The sequence below is a fragment of the Scyliorhinus torazame genome, chromosome 3 (assembly GCF_047496885.1).
Source record: "Scyliorhinus torazame isolate Kashiwa2021f chromosome 3, sScyTor2.1, whole genome shotgun sequence".
NCBI lineage: Eukaryota > Metazoa > Chordata > Chondrichthyes > Carcharhiniformes > Scyliorhinidae > Scyliorhinus > Scyliorhinus torazame.
In genome coordinates, this window is record NC_092709.1 from 235,912,538 (window position 1) to 235,932,224 (window position 19,687).

The 19,687-nt window shown below is 46.7% G+C and overlaps 1 protein-coding gene and 1 pseudogene across 3 annotated transcripts in view; one reads left to right on the top strand and one right to left on the bottom strand.

Moving 5' to 3' along the window:
* The window catches only part of LOC140409001 (putative nuclease HARBI1 pseudogene), a 378,119-nt pseudogene extending 373,599 nt beyond the window's left edge, over nt 1–4,520 (bottom strand).
* LOC140408998 (interleukin-6 receptor subunit beta-like) overlaps nt 4,105–19,687 on the top strand; it is a 117,137-nt gene continuing 101,554 nt past the window's right edge. The window contains exon 1 of one of the 3 annotated variants that reach the window (XM_072497009.1): nt 4,105–4,254. In XM_072497009.1, coding sequence (XP_072353110.1) covers nt 4,254 — 1 coding nt within the window. In that variant the 5' untranslated portion in view covers nt 4,105–4,253. Of the gene's footprint in view, nt 4,255–4,432; nt 4,535–19,687 lie in introns of those variants that run through there. The other 2 variants (XM_072497010.1, XM_072497008.1) reach the window with 2 other exon arrangements.

Below are 19,687 nucleotides of genomic sequence, written 5' to 3' on the forward strand. Positions count from 1 at the left end.
GCCAGGTCTGTGCGGAGTGCAAGCCGCAATTCTACCGGCCGGACCGTGCGCACCTGGTGAGGGCCTCCCGCCCCTTTGAACACCTCAGCGTGGATTTCAAAGGGCCCCTCCCCTCAACCGACCGAAACACATATATTCTCAGTGTGGTCGATGAGTACTCCAGGTTCCCCTTTGCCATCCCATGCCCCGACATGACATCTGCCACCGTCATCAAAGCCCTAAACACTGTCTTCGCTCTGTTCGGTTTCCCCGCCTATATCCACGGTGACAGGGGATCCGCATTCATGAGCGATGAGCTGCGTCAGTTCCTGCTCAGCAGGGGTATCGCCTCCAGCAGAACGATCAGCTATAACCCCCAGGGAAATGGGCAGGTAGAGAGGGAGAATGGGACGGTATGGAGGGCCATCCAACTGGCCCTACGGTCCAGGAACCTCCCAGCCTCTCGCTGGCAGGAGGTCCTCCCTGATGCACTCCACTCCATTCGGTCACTGCAGTGCACTGCATGAACCTCTTTTTGCTTTCGCCAGGAAGTCCACATCCAGGGTGTCGCTCCCGGCTTGGCTCGCAGCTCCAGGACCAGTCCTGCTCCGTAGGCACGTCCGCCTCCTCAAGGCGGACCCGTTGGTGGAAAGGGTGCAATTGCTCCATGCCAACCCCCAGTATGCCTATGTGGTGTACTCCGACGGCCGCCAAGATACTGTCTCCCTCAGGGACCTGGCACCGGCAGGTTCCACACACACACACCTCTCCAGCTCGGCGCCACCCTCCCCTCCCCCGGCGCTCCCAGCAATAACCCCACCAGGACCATCAGTCCTTCCCCTGCCCATGCCCGAGGAAGAAGAGGATTTTGGCACACTCCCAGAGTCACTGAACATCAGGCCAGCATCGACATCGCTGCCACCGCTACGTCGCTCCCAGCGGAACATCAATGCACCAGACCGGTTAAATCTAACTGGCACCGGACTTCAAAAGACATTTTTTTTCCTGATCAAATACTGTAAATATAAATTCATTGCTGTATATAGTTCTCCACCACCCCTGCCCAACTCAATTTTAAAAGGGGGTGAATGTGGTAAACCACTATTGCACTTGTATTAGATGATGTAAGGTAGGACCTGTACGACAGGTTCGCCGGTAGTCCCTGCCTGCTGGCTCCGCCCAGTAGGCAGCATGTCAATATGCGTGTCCACCATTCAGCAGCCATTTCGCCAGCTGCTGTGGGAGGCCACACATCTCAGTGCAATAAAGCCCCAGTTGTATCCAACTCTAGTCTTTGTTCAATTGATCGTGCCTCAATGGGAACTCAACAACAACTTATATTTATATAGCACCTTTAACATAATGAAACTGCTCAATGCAATTCACAGGAACACTATAAAACAAAGTGTGCTAGTCTGTGTAGAGGTAATTCGGTACCTGGTAATGCTGGAACACCATTGGTAGATATTGTATGTTTCCTATTAGTCAAGCTGTATGGTAGCTCCGCCCTGCAAGGCGGGGCATAAGAGCCCATGCCGCCCCAGCAGCCTTCTTTCTGTACCGGAGCTGCTGGGGGAAACATCTAGCTTATTAAAGCCTTCAGTTGGACTACAACCTCACTTTAGTGGTCATTGATCGTGCATCAATTTAATAAGCTAGATTTAAAAGGATGGAGCTCCGAATCATAGAATTTTACATAGACTTTACAGTGCAGAAGGAGGCCATACGGCCCATCAAGTCTGCACCGGGTCTTGGAAAGAGCACCCTACCCAAGGTCAACACCTCCACCCGATCCCCATAACCCAGTAACCACACCCAACCCCACCCAACACTAAGGGCAATCTTGGACACCAAGGGCAATTTATCATGGCCAATCCACCTAACTTGCACATCTTTGGACTGTGGGAGGAAACCGGAGCACCCGGAGGAAACCCACGCACACACGGGGAGGATGTGCAGATTCCGCACAGACAGTGTCCCAAGCCGGAATCGAACCTGGGACCCTGGAGCTGTGAAGCAATTGTGCTATCCACAATGCTACCGTGCTGCCCCTTTTCTGCACTTCTTCCTGGCATTTTAAGGGCCTATGCACCTGAACCCCCAAGCCTCTTTGGACATCCACTGTACCTAACCTCTTTCCTTTTAGAAAGTACTCTGCTCTATCCTTTTTTGATCCAAAATGGATAACCTCACACTCGCTTACATTAAATTCCACCTACCACAATTGCCAATTCACCGAGTCGGTCAATATCTCCTTGCAATATTATGCTATCATCTAGGCTGTCTACAATGCCGCCTAACTTTGTATAAGCCGCAAATTTGGATATATGACTTTCTATGCCATTATCCAAGTCATTATAATGAATAGTGTGAAAAATTGAGCCCCATAACAGATTCCTGTGGTACACCACTAGTCACCTCCTGCCAATTAGAGTAATTACCCATTATCCGCACTCTTTGTCGCCTGCCACTCAGCCAATTTGCTAACCATGTCAAAATTTTCCCTCAACTCCATGGGCTTCCACTTTAGTAAACAGTCTTTTGGTGGGACTTTATTAAGTGCCTTCTGGAAGTCCATATAAATGACATCCAGAGACATTTCCCTGTCCACTACCTTAGTCACCTCTTCAAACAATTCAATAAGATTAGTTAGCCTTGACCTTCCCTTCACAAATCCATGCAGGCTCTCCATTGTGGAGATTGTGAAAAAGGATGTAAAAATGATGGATCCTTTTGGGAGCCTGAGGATCATGGTGCAGGGCTGGAAAGAGAAGTTATTGCTAGAGATGCTCTAGAACAACTGAACAGGCAAGAGTGGAAGAACTGGACAGGCAAGAGTGGAATCAAACAAGGATAATCTCACCAAGGTGGACAAAGGAAAAATGGCAAAGTGGATGGATGATGTGGTCAAGCATATTGAAATTCCAAAATGGTGCAGTGGCATAATGCAGAATGTTGTTATTTATTGTTTCTTCCCTTCCTTCAATCTCTAATTCAGTCCTTGTGCATGAGCTGTCCCACCTTCTTCCAAGAAATGTTTTTATTCTCCTTTTGAGCGTTGTGGGTGGCGCTGGCTAGGCCAGCATTTTTTGCTCATCCCTCATTGCCTTCAAGAAGGTGGCCTTTTTGAACCACTGCAGTCCATTCCATATGGCATTTACTGCTCTTTAGGGAGGCACGGTAGCACAGTGATTAGCATTGGTGCTTCACCGCGCCAGAGACCTGGGTTCAATTGCCGGCTTGGGTCACTGTCTGTGTGGAATCTGCACGTTCTCCCCCGTGCCTGCGTGGGTTTCCTCTGGGTGCTCCGGTTTCTTCCCACAAGTCCCGAAAGATGTGCTAGTTAGGTGAATTAGACATTTTGAATTCTCCCTATGTACCCGAACAGGCGCTGGAGTGTGGCGACTAGTGGATTTTCACAGTAACTTCATTGCAGTGTTAATGTAAGCCTACTTGTGACACTAATATTATTATGGTTTACAAATTTTGTCCCATAATCCTGTCTAATCTCTTCCTGTAGCTTTTCTTCATGTTCTTTACGTTTGTCCTCAGTTTGATTTTAGTTATCTGCCCTGTAGATGCTAATTATTTTTTGAAGTTTAAAATTTGATTTAACCCTCCTGCTAATTCCAGGAACTGAGACAGTACAGAAATTGCGGCCATTCTTCTTTTGAGTGAAAAGTTCGGGGGAGGTTCAATCTTATGAAGGGTTTTGATAAAGGACATAGATTTAAAGTAACTGATAAAAGGTGAGATGAGGAGAATTATCTTTATGTAAGAAGCTGTGATCGAGAATGCTTTCCCTGAAAGGGTGATGAATGCATATTCAATAACATTTTCAATAGCGAATTGGAGAAATACTTGAAGGGGGGAGCGTGGCTTTTCAAAGAGTCACTAGAAGCAGAATGGCGCTACCAGAGCGGGGTGACTATAGCTTTCCGTAAACTTTTTTTTTCTCAGTGGAATTTAACTATAGGTTTGTACAACTCAATGCTGAGGTTAAGATATTAAAACACGATAATGAAATGTCCTGCAGTCAGGTGCTGGAGCGACAAAGAAGGCGGTGTGTTTGAACAGCCGCTGGTGTGGGCGTGGTGTGAAGGCGTCAGTGGTGGTGGGCGGCCAGCAGGGAGATGCTGGCTGACAGGCAGCGGTGGGAGGGCCCAAAGCGCGGCCTGCGGATCCCAGTCTTTTATCAGTTACTAACACAACCTGAGCGAATTTAATTCCGCCGCAGTGGGAGAGGCCTGGAATACCGAACAACGAAGTAACACAGTAAGTACCGTGCAATCCACAGATCTATAACAGATTCTAGATCATATATAGTTTAATGGTTTTGTTTTACATACGGTGTCCGACTCTGGGCGTTGCTTGCGAAGGAGTTGCCGTGGTGACGCACAAACCTCGTGCAGCTGGTGGCAGCGGTCAGCAGGCAGGTACTGCGTCTGCGCACTCAGTTTGGTGACGCAAGTGTCTGCGGCTGGACGCTTCGTTGAACCACCGAGACACCGGGGCCCCTGCCAGGAGGTACCGGGAGCGGCCGCCCGGACAGCCGGTACGTGTTGTTCGGCTACCCGCAACTTGTGTTCTTTTGTTTGTTGTGACATTCTTCAGGCAGGAAGGCGTCTCCGCTGGGAGTGGTCGTTGTGCGCCTGTTTTTCTTCTTGTTCATTTGGTTCAGTGTTAACTTTGTCTGATTTCATAATCGCGCGATTTCTCAATTCCAGTCACCGCCGCCAACCCCCAATTTCCCCAAAAAAGCGTTGGCTGGGTTGGGGGGGAATGTTCGGAGGCAGGGTGTGAAAATGAGAGTTGCAGCATGATGTAGCAATTGATCAACGTTTCTTTAAGCCATTTATAGTAGTAATGTGCTCCTCATACTCGATGCAAACAATGAAGGGAGCCTAGCAAGTAAGGAAGGCTTGTTTATACATAGCCTCTTTAACATCTCGAGACTTCCCACAACGTTACTTTTTGAAGTGCAATCTCTGTTATAATGTAGGAGTAATTCGTGTTAGATGAGCGTGCTAATAATCAGGCAGGCCAAAATGTTACTAAAACTGACTACTCCAAACCCCACATAACCATGCTCTTGGATGGGATTCTCAAAATCCTTGTGTTTTATGATCATAGATGTTTACAGCATAGAAACAGGCCCTTCGGCCCAGCTTGTCCATGTGCCCAGTTTCTACCACTAAGCTGGTCCCACTTGCCTGCATTTGGCCAATATCCCTCTATACCCACCCTGCCCATGTAACTGTCTAATTGCTTTTTAATGGACAAAATTGTACCTGCCTCTGGCTGCCCATTCCAGATGCTGACCATCCTCTGAAGAAATTTCCCCTCTGGTCTCCTCTCCCTTTAAACCTATACCCTCTAGTTCTAGACTTCTCTACCTTTGGGAAAAGATGTTCACAATAGCACACTTGTATAGTAAACTTTTCACTTCTCTGACTCCAGCATGCCATTATGGGCTGTCCTTATCATGGGTTTCCTGAAATTAAATGCCCCTGTGTACTGCTTCAGGTGGATTTTTAACTTAACTTTATAACATCATTTGTCATCCACCAGTTGTCCATATTGTGTGTATTGCTTTTATTGCATCTCTGTTTACCCTCGACAGATCATGATCTTGTTTCAATTGCTGTCGCTGGAATTGGAATTTGTTTCTGATTATTGCAGGGGTAATAAGTACTAAAATCAAACCTAAATTCCTTCTAGAGCGCAACATTGCATATTTTAATTGATTTGAAAATGGAGACGGGCCTTTGCGATACCATTTGTATCTCATGAATTGGCTGGCCTGAACTGGCAAATTATTTAATTGACTTCAGTGTCTCCAAATCGGAGATGAGAGGGGAAAAGCACCAGCAGTCCCAGTCTTTGTCTTTGCATAGTGTTTCCTGATTGAAAATACCTCTGAAAATCAGACAAAACAATAGGAGACTCGGTTGTAATGCAACCTATAACCAGGCAGCAACCTGTAACCAGACAGTGTACTGACACTGTCTTGACTCTCAAATGAGTATTTAGTGACAAATACCGAAAGGCAGCTGGCCCCAGTAAATCAGTTTTCCAGCAAGTAAGTACAGCCAGGGTAGGATCGGAATAAGAAAAGTCTGTCAATTGTATATCAATGTCTCCACGAATAAACCCAATAAGGAAATGAGAAATGTATTTATTGACAGTGGTTACTCCAAACGGTGATCGTTTCCAGGGTTTACTCTGAGCCCATGTTAACACTGGATCTGCTCAGGACTGTAGATTTTCACCTTCGCTTTACATCCCCTATATAAATGATTGTTGATCAGAATTTGATGACAACAATCCTAAGTATGCTGATGATATGGTACTTGTGGACTTCATAAACAATAGTCAAGGAAACTATAGGGACTCAGCAAAGAAGCTTGTAAAAAAGTACAATAACAATTATTTGAAACTGAATGAAAACAAGACAAAAGAACTAGTTTGAAACTTCAGGGGGGAAAAAAGTTAATTTTGTTCCTGTGAAAATTCATGATAAAGACATTGCAATTGCAAACTAAAAGTATCTAGTTAAAATTGGAGGGAATAGTGTATACATGTGGTAACCAAGGGACATAAGTGATTAAACTGCCATGGAAAATTTAAATTCTTTCACGTAGATCACACAATTCAGCTGGAGTTAAATGTGCTAACCCATTTGGATATCTTGCCTGTTACTTAGAGGTGTCTCAGAACGATAAGACATCAGAGCAGAAATAGGCCCCTAGGCCCATCGTCTGCTCCGCCATTCAATGAGATCACGGCTTATCTGATATTATCGTCGACTCCACTTTCCTGTATTATCCCTAGAACCCTTGATTCCCTTACTGATTAAAAATCTGTCCAACTCAGCCTTGATCATACTTTTCACTACTCTCAAGAGAAAAAAACTCCTCCTTATCTCTGTCTTATGGGCGACCCCTTATCTGAAATTATTCCCTTTGGTCCTAGACTCTCCCACAAGAGGAAACATCGTCTCAGCATCTACCCTGTCAAGCCTTCTGAGCATCTTGTATGTCTCAATAAGGTCACCTCTCATTCTTCTAAACAACAATGAGTACAGCCCCAATCTAGCTAACCTCTCCTCGTAAGAAAATTCCTCTATACCCGGGATCAACCTAGTGAGCCTTCTCTGGACCGCCTCCAATGCCAGTATATCTTTCCTTCAATAAGGGGACCAGAATTCTTCACAGTATTTCAGATGTGATCTGACTAGTGCCTTGTATTGTTTGAGCAGGACCCCCCTAATTTTATACTCCATTCCCTTTGAAATGAAAAGTAAACATTCCATTTACAAAGAACAAAGAAATGTACAGCACAGGAACAGGCCCTTCGGCCCTCCAAGCCCGTGCCGACCATGCTGCCCGACTAAACTACAATCTTCTACACTTCCTGGGTCCGTATCCCTCTATTCCCATCCTATTCATGTATTTGTCAAGATGCCCCTTAAATGTCACTATCGTCCCTGCTTCCACCACCTCCTCCGGTAGTGAGTTCCAGGCACCCACTACCCTCTGCGTAAAAAAACTTGCCTCGTATATCTACTCTAAACCTTGCCCCTCTCACCTTAAACCTATGCCCCCTAGTAATTGACCACTCTACCCCGGGGAAAAGCCTCTGACTATCCACTCTGTCTATGCCCCTCATAATTTTGTAGACCTCAATCAGGTCGCCCCTCAACCTCCTTCGTTCCAGTGAGAACAAACCGAGTTTATTCAACCGCTCCTCATAGCTAATGCCCTCCATACCAGGCAACATTCTGGTAAATCTCTTCTGCACCCTCTCTAAAGCCTCCACATCCTTCTGGTAGTGTGGCGACCAGAATTGAACACTATACTCCCAAGTGTGGCCTAACTAAGGTTCTATACAGCTGCAACATGACTTGCCAATTCTTATACTCAATGCCCCGGCCAATGAAGGCAAGCATGCCGTATGCCTTCTTGACTACCTTCTCCACCTGTGTTGCCCCTTTCAGTGACCTGTGGACCTGTACTCCTAGATCTCTTTGAATTTCAATACTCTTGAGGGTTCTACCATTCACTGTATATTCCCTACCTGCATTAGGCCTTCCAAAATGCATTACCTCACATTTGTCCGGATTAAACTCCATCTGCCATCTCTCCGCCCAAGTCTCCAAACAATCGCAATCCTGCTGTATCCTCTGACAGTCCTTACCTTCCTTATTTCTGCTGAACTTGCATGCTAGCTTTTAATGATTTATGCACGAGGTACTCCAAGTCCCTCTGTGCTGCATGCAGTTTTCTGCAGCTTCTCCATTTAAAAAATTGACTCTTTTTTTATAAGGGTGCAGAGACTATTGACCCAGGCAGTATTGGAAGAGCAAATCTTTCTTGAATAAATCTGCTCTCGAAGAATCTTGCTGAACATTAAGAGTGTCGTGAACAATGAGAATCGCCACATGTTTCAGCATCACTGCTGGTTGCATTCAGAGAAAAGGCTACAATTCCTACGATGCAGGACATATTGGTCCTTGAACTCTGCCCTTCTCCAAAAGAACTTTTAACAGAAATATGATTATATGGATTAAGATATGCACTCATGGTGGAACTCGCTCCTTGTTTTTATGCCTTGGAACAGTTTTTATCCATATTTTAATTAGAGTTGGACCTCTGTCGCAGAGTGATTTTTCTCTTTATTGTTACTATTCATTTAATGTAATTTTTTAATAAATGAATTTCCATATGGACAATGAAGTTAAACTGGTTAATTGTTTAAAATGTGGAACTTGGCACTAGGAATTGATTGCATTCAAAAACAAAATAGACAAATATGAGAGGAAAGGAGATGGATAGAAGGAGACAGGTGAAATGGGAAGGAAATGTATGGAGTAAAAAATACCAGCACAGACTAGTTGGGCCAGATAGTCTTTCCATATGCTGAATATTTTAGTTAATTCTACATATAACAAGTATACCGTTTTGGATGCTGTTGGGGGGGATGACATACTGGGTGAAGGAATCTAGCGGCCAGGTCTCTGGCATTGAGCCTGGCTCTATGGCTCAGAACGGAAGGGGGGAGAATAGAAAAGCAATAGTGATAGGAGACTCGATGGTTAGGGGAACAGATAGGAGATTCTGTGGTCGCGAACGAGACTCCCGGAAGGTATGTTGCTTCCCGCATGCCAGAGTCAGGGATGTCTCGGATTGGGTCTACAGGATTCTTAAGGGGGAGCAACCAGAAGTTGTGATGCACATAGGCAACAACGATAGCTAAGAAAAGGGATGAGGATCTTAAAAAGTGATTTTCGGGATTTAGGTTGGAAGCTAAAGAGCAGGACCAGCAGAATAGTAATTTCAGGATTGCTACCGGTGCCACGTGCAAGTGAGACAAGGAACAGAAAGCGAGTGCAGTTGAACACGTGGCTACAGGGCTGGTGCAGGAGGGAAGGCTTCAGATATGTGGATCATTGGGATACCTTCTGGGGCAGGTGGGACCTGTATATGAAGGACGGATTGCACCTAAACTGGAGGGGCACCAATATCCTGGGTGGGAGGTTTGCTGGAGTTCTTCGGGAGGGTTTAAACTAGTTTGGCAGGGGTTGGGAACCAGAGCAATGGACCAGAGGATACGGTAGACATTGAACAGGCAGAAATAATATGCAGAGAGTCTGAGAGGAAGGATAGACATTTGATAGGGCAAAGTTGTACTCAGTGGAATGGGTTAAAGTGTGTCTGTTTTAATGCAAGGAGTGTCAGGAATAAGGGAAATGAACTTGGAGCATGAATGAGTACTTGGAGCTACAATATTGTGGCCATTACAGAGACATGGATTTAACAGGGGCTGAAATGGTTGTTAGATGTTCTGGAGTTTAGATGTGTTAAGAAGAATAGGGAGGGATGTAAAAGAGGAGGGGGAGTGGCACTGTTAATTAGGGAGTGCATCACAGCTGCAGAAAAGGAGGTAGTCGAGGAGGGTTTGTCTACTGAGTCCGTATGGGTGGAAGTCAGAAACAAGAAAGGAGCAATCACTTTATTGGGAGTATTCGATAGACCCCCCCCCCCCCCCCCCCCCCCCCCCAAGAGCAGCAGAGAGATGGAGGAACAGATTGGGCAGCAGATCTTGGAAAGGTGCAGAAGTAACAGAGTTGTTGTTATGGGTGACTTCAACTTCCCTAATATTGACTGGAACCTCCTTACTGCAAATGGTTTGGATGGAGCAGATTTTGTCAGGTGTGTACATGAAGGATTCCTGACTCGATATGTAGATAGGCTGACTAGAGGGGGAGGCCATATTGGATTTGTTGCTTGGCACCGAACCAGGCCAGGTGTCAGATGTCTCGGTGGGAGAGCATTTCAGTGACAGTGACCACAACTCCTTGACCTTTACCATAATCATGGAGAGGGATAGGAACAGAAACTAGGGGAAACTATTTAATCGGGGGAGGGAAAATTATACTGCTGTTAGACAGGAGCTGAGAAGCATAAAGTGGGAACAGTTGTTCTTGGGGAAATGCACAACAGTAATGTGGGGGTTGTTTAAGGAGCACTTGCTGCAAGTGCTGGATAGTTTTGTTCCACTAAGACGAGGAAGGAATGGCAAGGTGAAGTAGCCTTGGATGACAAGAGAAGTGGAGCTTCCAGTCAAGAGGAAGAAGGAAGCTTACGTAAGGTTGAGTAAGCAAGGATCTGGTACGGCTCTAGAGCGTTACAAGGTAGCCAGGAAGGAACTCAAAAATGGTCTTGGGAAAGCTAGAAGGGGGCATGGAAAGGCCCTGGTGGGAAGAATTAGGGAAAACCCCCAAGGCGTTCTACAATAATGTGAGAAATAAGAGAATGATCAGAGTGAGAGTAGGGCCGATCAGGGATAGTGGAGAGAACTTGCGCCTGGAGACTGAGGAGATAGGGGAGGCCCGAAATGAATATTTTGCTTCAGTATTCACTCGAGAGAGGGACCTTGGTGCTCATGAGAACGATGTGAACCAGGTTAATAGACTCAAACAGGTTGATATTAAGAAGGAGGATGTGCTGGAAATTTTGAAAAACGTCAGGATAGATAAGTCCCGTGGGCCTGACGGGATATACCCAAGGTTACTACGGGAAGCAAGGGAGGAGATTGCTGTTGGCAATGATCTTTGCGTCCTCACTCTCCACTGGAGTAGTACTGGATGATTGGAGGGAGGCAAATGTTGTTCCCTTGTTCAAGAAAGGGAATAGGGAAATCGCTGGGAATGACAGACCAGTCAGTCTTGCGTCTGTGGTGAGCAAAATATTGGAAAGGATTCTGAGAGATGGGATTTATGATTATTTAGAAAAACATAGTTTGTATAAAAAGATAGTCAGCATGGCTTTGTGAGGGGCATGTCATGCCTCACAAGCCTCATGGATGCTTTGGAGAGGGTGCAGAGGAGATTTACCAGGATGCTGCCTGGATTAGAGGGTATGTCTTATGAAGAAAGGTTGAGGGAGCTAGGGCTTTTCTCACTGGAGCGAAGAAGGAAGAGAGGTTACTTGATATAGGTGTACAAGGTGATGAGAGGCATGGATAGCCAGAGACTTTTCCCAGGATGTGACAAGACACATTGATGAAGGTCGGGCAGTGGATGTGGTGTATATGGATTTCAGTAAAGCATTTGATAAAGTTCCCCATGGTAGGCTAATTCAGAAAGTTAGGGGGCTTTGGATACAGGGAAATTTGACTGGGTACAGAATTGGCTGGTCGAAAGAAGTCAGCGAGTGGTAGTGAATGGAAAGTATTCTGCCTGGAGGTTGGTGACCAGTGGTGTCCCGCAGGGATCTGTTCTGGGAGCTCTGCTCTTCGTGGTTTTTATAAATGACTTGGATGAGGAAGTGGAAGGGTGCGTTAGTAAGTTTGCCGATGACACGAAGGTTGGTGGAGTTGTAGATAGTGTCGAGGGCTGTTGCAGGTTACAACAGGACATTGACAGGATGCAGAGCTGGGCTGAGAAGTGGCAGATGGAGTTCAACCTAGATAAATGTGAAGTGATTCATTTTGGAAGGTCGAATTGGAATGCTGAATACAGGGTTAAAGGCAGGACTCTTGGAAGTGTGGAGGAACAAGGGGATCTTGGGGTCCACGTACATAGATCCCTTAAAGTTGCCACCCAGGTTGATAGGGTTGTTAAGAAGGCGTTTGGTGTTTTGGCTTTCATCAACCGGGGGATTGAGTTTAAGAGCTGCGAGGTTTTGCAGCAGCTTTATAAAACCCTGGTTAGACCACACTTGACTATTGTGTCCAGTTCTGGTCGCCTCATTATTGGAAGGATCTGGATGCTTTGGAGAGGGTGCAGAGGAGATTTACCAGGATGCTGCCTGGATTAGAGGGTATGTCTTATGAAGAAAGGTTGAGGGAGCTAGGGCTTTTCTCACTGGAGCGAAGAAGGAAGAGAGGTTACTTGATATAGGTGTACAAGGTGATGAGAGGCATGGATAGCCAGAGACTTTTCCCAGGGCGGCAATGGCTGTCACAAGGGGACATAATTTTATGGTGATTGAAAGAAGGTACAAGGGAGATGTCAGAGGTAGGTTCTTTACACGGAGAGTAGTGGGTGCGTGAAATGCAATGCCAGCAGAGGTGGTTGAGTCCGAGTCATTAGGGTCATTTAAGCGAGTCTTGGACAGGCACATGGACAGCAGTAAATTGAAGGGGTGTAGGTTAGGTTGATCTTGTATAAGGATAAATGGTCGGCACAGCATCGTGGGCCGAAGAGGCTGTACTGTTCTATGTGATAGTTTGTCATAATAGAATCTTACAGCACAGAAGATCTCCATTTGCTGCATCATTCCTATGCCAACTCGTTGAAAGAGGAACCAATTATGGTTGTTCACGAGCACTATTTAGTCCCTCCGGCCTGTTCCACCATTCAGTGAGACCATGTTTGATTTGCAACATAACTCCACGTACTCGTCTTTGAATTATCATCTGTACATCCTAGATTTAGAATTAACAGCTGATCTCATATCAGTTGCTGTTTATAGAGGAAAGTTCTAGACCCTTATCATCCTTTGTGTGTAGAATTTCACTCCTGAAAGGCCCAGCTCCAAATTTTAGATTATGCCCCTGATACTAGACTCCAACTGATTCGGATAGGGTAGTATCTATTCCCTTTTTAATATCTTGAGCACTTCAACCAAATCACCCCGCAGCTTTCTAAATTCCGGGAAATAAAAAATGTAAACGTAAAATGTAAATGTCACCACATAACCAGAGGTGTATAGGCTGCTCTCCCCTTTGAAAGCTGACTGTTGGTGATTTAACCTGAGGCTCACCACACCTCGGGTGAAGGGCAATATTGAGAATGCAGGGGCTTCATGAATAACCTCAGCCAGTATGGGAATTGGACTCGTGCTGTTGCATTGCCGCACATCATGAACCAGCTAACTGACCCCCTACTTCAATCATCCTGTTTGGTTTCATGGGTGCCATATACATAAACTCCAATTTATGTATCTGGTACAGTAGTGCAGTGGTTATGTTACTGGACTAGTATTCTAGAGATCTGGTCTATTCTAGAGAATGACCATTCAACCATGCCACAATGGCAATTTGAATTCAGTTTTTAAAATAATTAAGTGGTTGCAGTAAAAATAGCAGTGAAACTGTTGTTCTATTGTAGAAACCCAGCATTTTTTCTAGAAGGATGCTACTTGCAGTACTTTTAAGTTCAAAGCCCCTATGCAATGTTTGTTCTGTCTCACCAAGACCCCGCACACATCAAGCAAGTACCCATGATATATAACAGAAGTTATTGTCATAATTCATCACTTTAAGGTAGACTGCCTGCAGGATAGAAATAATTTCACTTCAAATTCCTGTGGCACTCAAACCTTTTGGGGTTGAAATTGTTATCTTTGATAGTAATGAGTACAACATACAAAAAATCTTTCTGTTCTTTAAAGTAAATATTATATAACATTAAATACTAGACTGAGAAATTTCATACAAGTGCAAGCATTACCGATATCGCACTGCAAGATTCAAAACTAGGTTTCCTAGCTTGAGTGTTGGATCCAGACAGAGCGACCACAAGGAGAGATGATGGAGGCAAAACAAAGCATTACTGATATCGCACAGCAAGATTCAAAGCCAGGTTTCCTAGCTTGAGTGTTGGATCCAGACGCGTGGCCAGAAGGAAGCAATGATGGAGGCAAAACAAAAAGATTTAATCACAATACAATATTCAAACTCCACTCCCGAGACTTCCGGTGGCGGTGATGAGTGAGTGAGGCGCACATTCCGCAGGGATTTGAGGACCTGGTTCCCCGGTTTTGCGGGTCTGCGGAGCGCTGAAAAGATGACCACGGAGGTACTGAGGAATGGGCAGAGCTGCATGGAACCGCGGGAGAGCAGAAAGCAGCAAAAACGGGAGAGGAAAGGACAAAGGCAAGGTGCAGGGGAAGCTGACCCGGGAGCAAAGATGGCGGACGTCGGACCCGGCGATCCAGCAAGTGCTGGAAAACATGCTGCAGGTGACAAACTCCACTCACGAAAGGGTTCTCCCGCCCCGAGCCACATCGGGACGGGAAATTTTTATATCCACCAGTACACTCTTAACGAGGAAGCTCGTATTCCGAAAAGGTCATGGGGTACCTAATAGTCCATACCCATGACCTTCCTGAGAGTTATAACACTCCTCTTTTTCCTCCTCCTCTCTTCCCCCCCCCCCCCCCCCCCCCCCCCCCCCCCCCCCCCCCCCCCGCCCCGCCCGCCCGCCTCCCATCCCGAAAGGCCTGGACGGCACCGTGACTGATTGAGCAGGACCTCTGGTCCTTTTCACCCTGGGCTGGCACTTGGGCATTGTGTGTTTGGGACCTGGCGGCATGTAGCGCACATGGGACCACCTAACTGCGCACTGCCGCCACAGATTGACCTGTATCTGCGCCCAGGTGCTGGGCCACCGCAGACGGTTCATCTCCATCTCGGAGTCAGAAGACAAGGTGTCAGCGTCCTGGGGGTCTGGAACCTGTGGAGGTGGCAACGGAGCTGGTTCTGGGGCATCCGAACAAGGGTCGGCCAGTTCTGGAGTACATCCACGGAGGTGGCCCACGTGCCTAATAGATTCCTGGCTGTGTGCCCCTATCATAGTGTCATAGAATTTACAGTGCAGAAGGAGGCCATTCAGCCTATCCTGTCTGCACTGCCCCGTGGAAAGAGCACCCTACTTAAGCCCATGTAGGAGACTTGCCCTGTTTGTTTAAGTACAACACCCAGGATCCACATGGCTCCATCTCTTGTTCCAGGTGAAAATCATCGAAGAGGCGTGCATCTGCCAGAGTCTAATTTTGGACCACTCCTGCCTGCTGTGGACCTTCCTGCCAATATCTGGTAACACAAGGCTCTGGCGCATGTGAAGGCGCCATCCCATGAGCAGTTCCGATGATGCCATCCCTGTGCAGGTGTACAGCATTATGTAGCAAAAAATGCCAGATGCATTTCAAGAGAGCCCGTGGTCTGTTTCCAAATTCACCATTTAAATGTCTGGACTGCTCGCTCAGCCAAACCATTCAGCAGGTGGTATGGTGCGCTGCGGACATGACTAATCCTGTTGGTTCGTAAAAAGGTGAACACCGTCCCTTTGTCGGAGATGAGGATTCCAGTATGCCGTGTATACTGAACGTCTGGTGGAGTCACTTGATCATGGCCTTGGGGGTTGTCGAGATCATCCTGTGAAAGTCCATCCACGGAGTGGGCTTCAACCAGAATCAAGTACAGTGATCCCTGGAATTGGCCTGTAGATGGGGAGTGGCCAGAATGGCCCTGTTCACAAGAGTGTAGGGATGCTGCCTGCGGAAGCTTCTGATGCTCCTCGCACTGGCTATACTTGGGCATGTTTTGCGATATCTGTGTTGATGCCAGGCCACCACATGTAACTGCAGATCAGCATCTTCACTTTCGAGACCCTGGAATGGCTGTTGTGGAGATCTTTCAAAATGGGGTCGCAACATTTTGTCGGGACCACGAAGCGTGTCCCCCACAGTAGGACCCCGTCCTCTATGCTGAGTTCCGCGACCTTCAACGTGAAAGCTCTCAGGTGGTCAGACAAAGTGTGGTGCTGAGCCCCATACAAATGACATGCCGGACACCGGCTAACTGGGGGGTCATAGAATCATAGAATTTACAGTGCAGAAGGAGGCCATTCGGCCCATCGAGTCTGCACCGGCTCTTTGAAAGAGCACCCTACCCAAGCCCACACCCTATCCCCATAACCCAGTAACCCGAGCCAACACTAAGGGCAATTTAGCATGACCAATCCACCTAACCTGCACATCTTTGGACTGTGGGAGGAAACCAGAGCACCCGGAGGAAACCCGCGCACACACTGGGAGAACGTGCAGACTCCGCACAGACAATGACCCAAGCCGGGAATCGAACCTGGGACCCTGGAGCTGTGAAGCAGTTGTGCTAACCACCATGCTACTGTGCTGCCCTGTCTGGTTCAGGTCCTGATTTGGAATGCGTTAACAGGCAATGTATCCATAAAATGTAAAAGCGCAGAAACTTTGTTGGTACAAGCGGGCGTCCGTGGCCTGGTCGCTGGGGGAATTCGCCTTCCGCATGAGAGATCTTCGTCCTGGCAGTGTTCCCAATACATATTCGTAGGCTGCCAACAGCAAACCCCATCGTTAATTTTTTGCGGACGTAAAGGGAAGGATCGCCTTGTCCTCCTTGAACAACCCCAGCAAAGGCTTGTGATACGTCAGAACTGAAAGCATTGCCCAAGACCTATTGATGGAATTTCTTCACTACAGACCCTATAGCCAAACCCTCCTCAATCTGGGTGTAATTTCGCTCTGCTGCTGTGAGAGTCCAAGAAGCGAAGGTGATGGGCCGTTTTGTGCCATTGTCCATCCAGTGGGCTAAGACTGCTCCGATGCCATAAGGTGAGGCGTCGCAGGTGAGTATCAGTGGCTTGGCGGGATCGAGGTGTGTAAGCAGCCGCAAGGATGAGATTTGCTCTTTTACCTCAGCAAAGGCTGCCTGCTGTGGAGGACCCCACATCTATGCCTGACCCTTCTTCAGCACCCAGTGTAAGGGGGCCAGCAGGGTCACTAGGTTCGGGATAAATTTCCTGTAATAGTGAAGACCGAGAAAAGATCGGAGTTCCGTGGGCCCCTCCGAACGGAGGCCGAAGAGATTGCTCTCTCCTTGTCCTCGACCAGGTGAAGACTGCAGTCCACGCCGTAACCAAGGTACGTAATGTCCCGGGCATGGGACCAAACATTAGCGGACGAAAAATGACTGAGCACCTCATCAAGGTTCCTTAAGTGTTCCTGGTCCGACGTCCCAGTGAGCAGGATATCATCAAGATAAGCCGCGAAGCTGGGTAACCCCCGCAGTCTGTTTTCCATGACACACTGGAATATTGCGCAGGCCGATGATGCCCCAAAGGGTATTCCAGTACAGCGATTTTCAAGGTATTGGTTGCAGCCCCAGATGGACTGCTGGATGGTGTAGAATGGGTCGGCAAAAGGTCACCAAAATGATCCCCAAATATCGCCTGACCATGTTTACTGCTTTCTCTCGTGATAAATTCTCATTGCGTTACAGTGTATGACCACGCAAGGCTGATGAAGAACTGCTCCCGTGGACTTCCTTGCTTCTCTGGGCCAGAGTATAGTTGTGCAGTTTTCAGTCAAAGACCTGTAAAATTCTCTTTGGGTGGCATATCCTGCTACTGTGTTCAGCGTCAAGATCTGTATTGTTTCTTTTATCATTCTCTCAGTTAAACTGGACATACAGCCTCCTCCAGCCCGACAAGCCCCCATGTCCACTGCTTCCACTTGCGAATTGTCTCTCCACACCAGGGCTCTTGTCCTTCAAGGACACTTTTTATCATCACGTCCCCCGCCGCTATCTGCCCGTCTTCTTAGGTACTCGTCCCCACGCATCCCTCTCTGCCGTGTGGCTACATAGATTCCATCAGTTGAATCGGTTCCTCTACAGCAAGAACTTTTGCATCTCGGGACTTGAATTGTTCGCCAAAGATGGTATTAGCTGGTGACTAAACTATACTTGTGCCTACAGGAGCCGGTAGCCGGTATAATGTTGCAGGTGTATGGAATGGAATGTGCGTGCATGCTTTGCATATTGCTTTTTTAGCAAGCTTTCAGTCTGTTGCATAAGTACCTGGGAAACTGTATTTTTACCTGGGAAACGGTACTATCAGGCGTCCAGTGACATTCTGTCTGACCGTGTTTTTCATTCAACAGTACAGGCTCCTGTTGCTGAAGTTGAAGTTTTGAGTTTAATTTCCTATCGGTGGTCGTGTTAAGTTTTGAACACATGAACATGACGTTGTGAAATATTAAGCCTGTTGATCTTTCCAGCTCTTGCAAGCAATTTACCAAATGCTAACAATGGGTGTGAAGAAACAAAATAATCAAATAATCCTGAGGTACACCCTTTAGCAATGTGTCAGGGTGCAGCTGTCGTTTAAGATGAAACAGCAACTCAATTTACAAATTTAGATTCAATAATGCAGAAGTGCCAACAATGAGCGCAACATTTTAACAGTAATTCTGGAGAATCTTTTGTAAATGTGGTGTGGGTCGCGATAGTCCGACATTCTGTAAACGTGGGTCGCTGGAACAAAGTCTAGTAAGCTCATACAACCTGCGATGCATATTTCCCGTCACAAATTATCTTGATCCCGGGACCAAGATAAGCGTGGCTCATCGAGAGTTGTGAAGGTGTGACCTCTGCTGAGCCGTGCATAAAGATTTTGTATCCCGGGACCATGGACGGCACGGTAGCACAGTGGTTAGCACGGTTGCTTCACAGCGCCAGGGACCTGGGTCACTATCTGTGCAGAGTCTGCACGTTCTCCCCATGTCTGCATGGGTTTCCTGTGGGTACTCCGGTTTCCTCCCACAGTCCAAAGATGTCCCGCTTGGGTGGATTGGTCACGCTAAATTGCCCTGTAATGTCCAAACGTTAGGTGTGGTTGCGGGGATAGGGTGGGAGTATGGCCAGGGGCTGGAGCAGTCAGATGTTGCGTTTTGGAGTTCAGTTTTGGTCTATCTGTAAACAGGCGACCAGATTCTCTCAAAGCAGTTTAGTTCAAAAGATGTTGCCTGTAAACAGAACAGCAGTTTCTGAAAAGGCTGGCAGGTTAAACTGTAGTTTGACACAGGCAAGAATCTGCAAGCTGTTTCCTGAAGGATCTCTAAAGCAGTTCATTCAAGATATCTCTTTACAGTAAATAATCTTGGGTCTGATAGCTGTATTTAAAAGTGGACTGTATGTTAATGTGGCTTTTGACTTGAGGTGCGTTTTGCTTGAGTGGACACAGAAGATAGCAGTATCATTGTTAAGCATTGTTTAACTAGTAATTATAAGCTCTTTTCTTTATGATGTTAAAGTTAGTTTTCAGACGATGTTAATGTTGAATCCCAAGTTTCTTTACCCGTCAGTCTGGCCTCAATAAAAGTTGAGATGGATTTGCAGGTACAGCATTAGTTATTTTATTTAGCTTGCAAGCTTGATTCCTTTCACAGAAACATAGGACACGTCCAGTCGCCTACATCCAGGAAAGCGAATGAACAAAAGAGACAAAGGGATCTCTGCAAATCAATTCAAATGGTATCAGGTTTCACATACTCGACGCCCATAGGTCAGCCTATATCCCTCCTGACCTGTTTGATCTATTCTGATTGGCTCACTTCCAATCCCTTCCTCTGGCCCCTATTACTCAGCATCCTTTTCT